At 32.8% G+C, this 9,033-nt stretch overlaps 1 protein-coding gene across 1 annotated transcript; it reads right to left on the bottom strand.

Annotated features, from left to right (window-relative positions):
* Positions 1 to 8,387, bottom strand: LOC142644062 (uncharacterized). The gene is made up of 7 exons (XM_075818747.1): positions 7,752 to 8,387; positions 5,916 to 6,008; positions 3,647 to 3,714; positions 3,478 to 3,552; positions 1,307 to 1,371; positions 327 to 400; positions 1 to 153 (listed from the first exon to the last, which is right to left on the bottom strand). The coding sequence occupies exons 1-7, from the start codon at positions 8,265 to 8,267 to the stop codon at positions 1 to 3; spliced, it is 1,044 nt and encodes a 347-aa protein (XP_075674862.1). The 5' UTR covers positions 8,268 to 8,387.
* Positions 8,388 to 9,033: the final 646 nt, after the last annotated feature.

Genomic DNA, 9,033 nt, shown 5'->3' with positions numbered 1-9,033 from the left:
CTACCCAAGCTCTTTCAATGCAAGTCTACATGTCTTATCAACCTCGTCAATCATTGTATAAAGATCTGTCCGTACCTTTAACCTCACCATTCTCCCCAGTCTCTCCCTACCAGAATCTCCAACCATTAACCATGACACATCCTGCTCATAATCCTTTTAAACCAAGTGGAATTCACCATTTTCCCCAATTTTAACATGTCTTTTAAAGACCCTCACTTTTGCGATGCTTTTAAAGTCCAAGTCCAAATAACAGGAGCTTCACAAGTGCATGATACTTTTGCAGCCACACTCCATTATCAACTTGCTTACAGACTCCAAAATCATACTTTTGACATAGCTATACCAGAGATAGCCCAGTCTAATGATGCTCTTTTAATCCAAGTCGACCCAGGCATGACACCTATGTGCACATTTGTTCCAAGACAGTTGAATAAAGAGCAAATGACAAAACTCTTTCCAGAATCATGGATTACAAAATATGAGAATCTTCATCAGGCGGCCCAACCAATCCAGTCCAACACTCCTTTCTTCATCAAAAAACAAAATGGTGAAGTTGAAGTTAGGTGTTTGGCAGCCACACCAGAAAAAGATGAAGTAACAGTCTTTCCTACTCAAATGGCTATGATCCAGCCAGTCTCATATGAACCCTGAACATTTGTCCTTGGCTAAGCAGGAGTTATCCACCCTTCTTTTCGAAGACCTCATTGAACCCACAACTTCTCCATGGGCGTGTGAAGCTTTCTATGTCAACAAGCATGCTGAATAAGTCCAAGGAAAGTTTAGATTGGTAATTAATTACCAAGATCTTAATCATTTCCTTGCCAATGACAAGTTCCCTTTGCCAAAAAAAAGTGTCATTTTCCAACATCTTTCCCATGCCAAAGTGTTTTCAAAGTTTGATCCCAAATCAGGATTCTGGCAATTAGGAATCCATCCAGAAGAAAAGATACAAGACAGCATTTTCCATCCTAGACCACCATTATCAATGGACTGTAATGCCTTTTGGCCTTAAAAATGCTCCATCTTAATTCCAAAAAGCAATGGTAACGCTGTTCCAACCACTTTTGTCAAATGCATTGATCTATGTAGATGATATTCTCCTATTTTCAAAAGATGCTGCATCCCATGAACAATTGCTTACTGAATTCTACAATTTAGTAAAAGCTCAAGGGATAATACTTTCAGAAAAGAAAATGGTCATAGGAGTATCTTCTATTGACTTCTTGGGCGTAAATATTTCAGATGGAAAGTACACTTTGCAGCCTTACATAGCAGTTTCTCTTAGTGAATTTCCAGATACACTCACCAGCACCAAATAGATCCAGCAGTTTCTTGGAATTGTTAACTACATGCCAGACTTCATCCCTATGTCTGAAGATTTTTGGGATGAAATCTAACATATAGTTAACAATTCCAAGAAACTGCTGGATCTATTTGGTGCTGGTGAGCGTATCTGAAAATTCACTAAGAGAAACTGCTATGTGGGGCTACAAAGTGTACTTTCCATCTAAAATGTTTACGCCCAAGAAGTCAATAGAAGATACTCCTATGACCATTTTCTTTTTTAAAAGCATTATCCCTTGAGCTTTTACTAAATTGTAGAATTCAGTAAGCAATTGTTCATGGGATGCGGCATCTTTTGAAAATAGAAGATATTATTTTTGGAATTTAGCTTGGCTACTATGCATGCAAAAGTAATTTTGTGAGCAAAATGGGGGTGTTCTATTTTGGGATACTTGAACCATTGGCCATCATGAGCATCATTTTTCAAAATTTCAGACCAGAATTTGTGAAAATATTTATTTTCACGAGGAAAAATGTATGAGTAAAATTCTAGTTCGAAATGGAGGCACAAATAGTACTCATTGAGTAAGTACCACATGTAGAGGTAATGTACAACAGTCCAATTTGTTAGCCAAAATGCAAATGGAGTTTTCCATGGTTGCTTAATGTTTAGTGGGCTAGGCTATCGGGTTAGGCCTAATGGGCTTCTATGGGCTTGTGTTAGGATAATATTTTATCATTTTTATAAAGAAAAAATCAATTTTTTATAAGGAAATAATCAATTTATATTTTTAACGAAAAGACTCAAAGAATTTAATACTTAATTACAAATTTTTTTTACAGTCAAATCTATTTAATTCTTTGTTTTGTTGATGGAAACCTATTTAGTTTTTTTTTTTTTTTAATTAAGGCTTTAAATGTTTTTTTTTTATCTTAAATAAAAAAAAATGTCAAATGGTTAGTTCAAAGTTGCTAGACTACTAGAAAAATATATCTTTAGTAAATTAAGTTTAGCACAATCACTTTAAGTATCTTAGTGGTTAGCACTTGGGGAAGTTCTCTTAAGAAATTCATATATAATGTCTCAAGATTAATCCTTTATACACCTCCTATATATTTTTGTTATGAATTCTGAGTTATTGGGTTAGGCAACAAGTTAGGCCAACGGGCTGAGCTATTGAAATACGTCTCAATGGTTCAATTGCATCTCTTATTAATAAAGTATTAGTAATACTCTATACTCTACAAAATGAGATATTACTAATACTCCTCAGGCAGCCCCGTGTGGGCTATTTCTACTACGGTCTTCAACATCAGTCAATTGGCTAAGTCTTTTTCCTCGTCTTTTTAGTTGGATTAATAGAAGTGGAAATGCTGCTGCACATGTGACAGCAAAGTACGCACTAAACTTTTTAGGCTCTCTCTCTGTTTTGTACCTGGCACTCTTCCAGCCAGTTTTGGCTGCTGTTTGTGAGGAAGATGTCTTAGTTTGTTTGTCTTTTTGAGTTTAATACATTGAAGTTTACCAAAAAAAAAAAAGAAGAAGATGAGAATGGGGCATGGGACTATGGGAGAAAAGCAATGAAAGAGAAATAAAGTTTGTGTTTTAATTGTAATGTCAAAATGTGTGGATCTTAGGCTTTTCAAAATATTTACCACAATGCCATTCAGCATTGTTACTAAAAATTTTAAAACTACTCTAAACGTGTTCTCAAAATACAGTATTTAAATACTCTAAATTGAGATCTGTAACTCAAATGCTCTTGATCAAACACACTTATTTTTAGGGCTCACAACTTTCATGTTTAAACATTGAAAACTATTTGAACTCACATACAAGCAGACCCTAACTTTTGTCTTATTTTTTGTGTTTTACTTTATATTTTATCAATCACAACTTGCCATGTATTTGGGTTTTTTTTTTTTTTTTTTTCATTTTAAACTTTGGTTATTCTATAAAGAAAGTCAAATGGATATAAACAAGTTGTAATTGGTAAAATATAAAGTAGAACCCAAAAAGTAAGACAAAATATTTATATTCTCTTTTTATATTAAAACAGTATATTACTGTTTAATTAACAAAAATAAAATAGTAATCTGCATTAATTGCTTTTGTGGAATTGTTACCAGAAAATAGGTGAGGAAGTAGGTGAATGTCAACCAAGCAGAAAGAGTTTTAAATTTTTGACAAACTCCTTGGGCTTTTCTAGGTTGACTGCATGGCCTGCGTTCTTGATAATGACCAACTGTGCATTTTTCCCCACATGCCTATTCCAAATATGTCAAAATTCACTTGGTTAGTTGGTTCAGAAAAAGTAACGGACATTAAAATTCAAATAATAAGCTGAAACTTTTGCATTACCTTCTTAATCTGTACCCCAATTCCAGAGGGAATATCTGATCTTGCTCTCCCCAAATTATTAGTGTGGGCTAGTTTGAGAGACAACCAAAATTTTTGAGACAATGTTAATAAAATGAAGCAATAAATTAATAAAAATAAGTGTTGTGATACTACAATTGAATAAGACATTACTTTTCCCTAAAAAAAAATAAGATACATTAATTCTGTATATGCAGGGGCCATTTGGTATAGCATTTTAAGCAACATTTTTCAGTTTTTAAACAACATTACATGTATTTCGACCCACTTTTTCACTTACACGTATTTCCAAAAAATACGAACAACGTTATTAAATGTGTCTACTATTGCAAGGCACCAGCAGCTACTAGGTAGTTGCAGATACTCTTTCCTTAAAAATAAAAATAAATAAATAAACAAGGTAGCCGCACATATTCTCAATGAACAGAAAACTTTCAATTAGTTACATAAACTATAGGATAATGGTAAAAACACCGTTTGTGATTTGGGTTAAGGACAAAAACGTTCTTAAGAATTTCAATTTTTTCTTATAACTTTACAAGGTTTCTGTATCCATCAAATTACTTTTTGTCACCAACTTTTGTTAAGAGTATTAGTATCTGGTTTCTAAACAATTTCTCATTTTAACATCTCAAAAATTACTTTATTTATTATACAATTTCATTTTATAATGCACTCGACAACCAACTTTTATTTTGGAGTGACAAAATTGAATACAATCTGCAAACCTGACACACACGACACGAAATTAGCAGGTTAGAGCATCCACATAAGTGGATGTAAACATTTGTAAAATACAAAAAATAACAAATTTTACACATTTTCCCCCCCAAAAATCTTTCACATCAATCTTTCTAAAATTGTCTATATTTACCCATTTACTACAGTAACCGTGCATACATGCTTGTGTATACATTATTTTATTAATTTCAATAGAGAGATAGATCGGTGCTAGCGACGGAGATCGGTGCTTGTGGGTCGGCGGAGTCCGTTCTGGTGGGTTTTGATTCTTGTGGTGCTGGTGGGTTTTTATTCTTGTGGTGGAGATTGGTGCTTGTGGTGGATAAATTATTTGACCATGAGAGGAAAAGGAAGAAGAAGATGCTTGTGAAGGGAGGTGATTTGACCGTGAGAAAATGAAGAAGGAGGAGTTTACCGTGGAAGGAAGAAGAAAGAAGTAGAAGAAGCCAGAAGAACAAAGATTGGTCTAAGTGAGAAATGAGATAAGAACAAGGAAAAAGGGACAAGTACAAAAGAAAAGGTAGGTACTTTGGAAAAGGGGATAAGTTAAAAAGAAAAATAACAATTAAAAATTAAAAAAATATCATTATTTAAATAAAGATGATTGTAAAATAGATGAGTTTGTGTCATATTTAAGTCGACACGACTAGCCCGTTTAATAAATTAGTTGAGTTAATGTTCAACATACAAAACCCGTTTCACTTGTTTGACATTTTTAATTAAATGACATTTTACCAATATACCCTTCAAACCTAAAGTATATAAACTTATTAGTAGATGTGTATTTTTTTTGACATATTGTAATTGATTATTTGTGATATTGAGATCTAATTTAGTTTTGAATGATTATTTGTAACGCAGTTACTTATTAGTAGATGATTATTTTGTTTTTTCATATATTTTTTTTTCATTTTGATAAAATTTGATAAACAGATCGACACGATTAATCTGTTTAATAAATGGGTTGTGTTAGGATTGAGGAATCTTGACCCATTTAATAAACATGTTGGGTTAGTGTTGACTTATATAATCGAATACTCATAAGTTGACACGACACGAATCCGACACGCGAATACAAATTGTCACCTCTACTTTTATTTTACCATACAATACATTAAAATAATATATCTGCACGAAAAAAAAAAATAACATAACCCAAAACCCAATCCACCTCTACTGCCACTGCAACCACCTGCTACCACCACCATGAGGAAGAACAAACTCAAACTGACTTTTACCTCCAAAACTCGGTACCCAAAATGTTTTTTATTAGTTGAAAACCCTAAGTCATCTTCAAGCACGTATAAAAGCTTCCTCTAAGTATACCACCACATGTCGTTTTCTTGAAGCTCCTTCAACACCCTTATTGATGTAAGTTTATTATAAGTTTACCACTTATATCAATAAAGTTTCTCTCAGGGTTTAATTTTTTTTTTTTCTTTTAATGTTTATTGACATTAAACACGCTTTTAATTAAGTATGAATAAGAGTGAACAAGAATGATGATAACCTGTTTGATCACAGGAAGGTCGGAAAGAGAACGATCTTTGAGTACTGTCTGAATCAATTCTCTCCTTTCTTCAACAAAGCCTTTACACATCACCTGTCCAATTTGAAAAACAATAATGACTCAGTTTTCTCAAAACATGACAGGTCATTGATTTTTGGTTCCATTGATACCTCCTGTTCCTAAATGAAAATATCTAGGTTCAATTCTTCCGCCTCCAATTATTTTAATGTAATAAAAATAGATGAGAGACAAATAGTTAATGAGTACCTTTAAGGAAATTGTTAACAAAGTATATTAGAAAAATTTAGACATTATTTTTATGAAAAATATAAAAAACTATTAAAAAAATTAATTACTTTATCATTTTCCCATAAAATATTTCTAAAAACAGTTCTTAAACTAATAGATACTCTTTAACATTTTCTTTGAATTAAGGCATTAATTTGCTTCAAAATGAGTAGTTGGTTATAATTTTTTTTTTTTTTTTTATTCCTAGCTGAGTATATGTTAATAGAATCCAAACCTCAAATGGGGGCCGGAATGTCATCAGGAACTAGGCCAGACCCCAATCGGAAATTCAGACTTACTTTCAAAAAGCCTTTAAATTTAAACAAATTAGATGTCACATTTTCAAGCCATTTTCGCTCAATAATGCAATTTGAAAAATTATTCGGTCAAATAGCTTGTTTCAAACTTATATCGACAAATAACTTGACTCTTTCAACATTTGACATGAAACTGACCTCTTTAACAGCCAAGTTCGACTTGAAACTAGTAAAAAGAGGCTAATCTTTTAATAAAAGTTTTGAAACAACTCTATTTAACCAAATAATTTGAATTTTTTTTATTATATAGAAAAAAATTAAACATTTCTATAGTTGTCTAAATTTTAACGTGATTTTGTCTTACAATATTGAGAATAGTAAAAACTTAACTTTTTTCTAAAAAAATATATTGTAAATTAAACATTTATATTGTTTTTATAATATCCTTATAAATTTATTCTCATTTATAATTTTTGTTTAAAAAAAAAAATCGAACCTCTCAAGTGTTTGAATTAAAAAGGTTTAACCTTTTTTCTTTTGAGAGAGGGAGATCATAATTTTAAAAAGGGGTTAAAAAAAATTTACAAAATTTTTCCTCCCATCCCCCAACAAACCCATAATTCCATTTGTCTTTGACCAGTACAAAAATAAAATAAAAAATCCTACCAATGTGGTTTCTATGCTTTCAGGGACGCTTGAAACGATGTCAACATACAAGTTCATGTTATTTCATTTTTATTAATTCTCCCCAATTTAGAAGTAAAATTTTCCATTCCCGAGACAATGCCTGGCTACAATATTAATCCATTTAAATTTTGGTCCATGATTGTCGTTTTATTGATTTTGACATTTGGATCTTTATGAATGGAAAAGAATGTTACTTCTACTAGAGAATAATCACTAGGTATGGGTTAAAAATCAGGGGAACGACAAAGGAAAGTGTAATGCCTACATTAATCAATTGCTTTATCAAGCTAGAGAAGAATGATTTCATTCTTTCTAGTCTTAAATCTTAATATGTGTTTGATAAGCTTAATTTAAGCCTTATTATTTAATACATAAAAACTCGATATCTATATTAAGAGTCCCCAATAAAGCTTAATTTGGTTACGATATTGGCAAAGCTTAACTAGTATATTATGCTAAAACACCTATTTCAAAGGATCTAATAGCTCAACCCAATTAACCAACCCTCAAAATTTTCCATAAACCTATCCAAAATTCCATTACCTAAACAAGCAGAGACAATATGCATAACATAAAGTGAAAAAGAAACGTGAGAGAGTCTTACATTAATGTAATCTGAGAGGAACCAAGAGGGCATAACTCTGGCTTTTTTGACAAACGAAAGGCTTATCAATTGCCTTAGCTTCTCGGGCTTTTGTGGTAATAAAATGCTTGCAGCCTCATCCAAATCCGAAACCTTAAACAAACCATCCTCCATATCCTTCTCCTCTAAGCACACACCAGCACAACACAACACTACCCTCTCCACAGCCTCTGGAAACTGCGCTGCCATGCTATACCCCACAAACCCGCCATAGCTTATCCCAACCAAGCTCATTCTATGCACGCCACGCGCCTCCATTAGCTTCATCACGCAACTTGCTTGGAAAGACTCGGTACGCTCAGGCCTAGAAGTGAATGAGCGGCCAAAGAAAAGAAGATCCGGGACATAGACGTTGAACCGTGTTGTAAAGTGGCGGAGATGCTCCCCATATTGCCACATTGCATTGGCACCGAACCCATGGACGAGAAGCAACGTGGGCTTGGAATGTTTGTGGACTTTGGGGACCCAACAATGCATGACTGTGCCATCCCCCAGATTTGTAGTGACAGAAGAGAGGCCTGCATTGGTGAAGGAATAGCGGTAGAACCAATCTCTTGAAGCTGTAAAACTAAACCATTTGGACAGCTTAATAGGAGACATATATATATATAGAAAGATTCAAATCCTGGGAATGATTCAAATATGGATTAAAGATTGAGAATTGTTTCTCAATCTGAGGAAAGGACTTGGGAGTTTGTTATAGTTTCAGTATCAGAACTAGGAATTAGCAATTTAAATGATGACAATTTGGATGTGGGAAAGAGAAACAAAAGGTTGATTGAGAAAGTTATTTTTAGTAATTTTAGTTAATGTTGAGATGGCATATCGGACTAGGATTTCGGAATACATACGACCATAATAAGGTAGAAAAATTAAGGAGACACGGATTTGCCTCGAGTAGATTTGGTGATAAATTCACGTGTCCATAAATAAAATTATTTGAAGTTGTATACAAACAAAAAATAAATAAAAATAAAAATAAAAAAAAGATTTGAAGTTTAGACACTCTATGTCAATTTCTTTAATTAGCTGCCCATCATATGTCACATGTATGGTGAAGATCTTCATGCATTTGACATCGTCATGCTTGAACAGATTCTACAAATTTCATGCATTTGACATTTTTAACATTTAAAGCATATCATTGTATCATTTTATAAAACAAATGAATCTAAATGCAAAGAACATAATTTTTTTTTTTTTTATTATATGAAAATCAAGATTTTCCAAATCTCATGCATTC

The sequence above is a fragment of the Castanea sativa genome, chromosome 7 (genome assembly GCF_040712315.1).
Source record: "Castanea sativa cultivar Marrone di Chiusa Pesio chromosome 7, ASM4071231v1".
Lineage (NCBI taxonomy): Eukaryota > Viridiplantae > Streptophyta > Magnoliopsida > Fagales > Fagaceae > Castanea > Castanea sativa.
The sequence above is the reverse complement of the archived record's forward strand: the minus strand, read 5'-3'. Positions and strand labels throughout refer to the sequence as shown.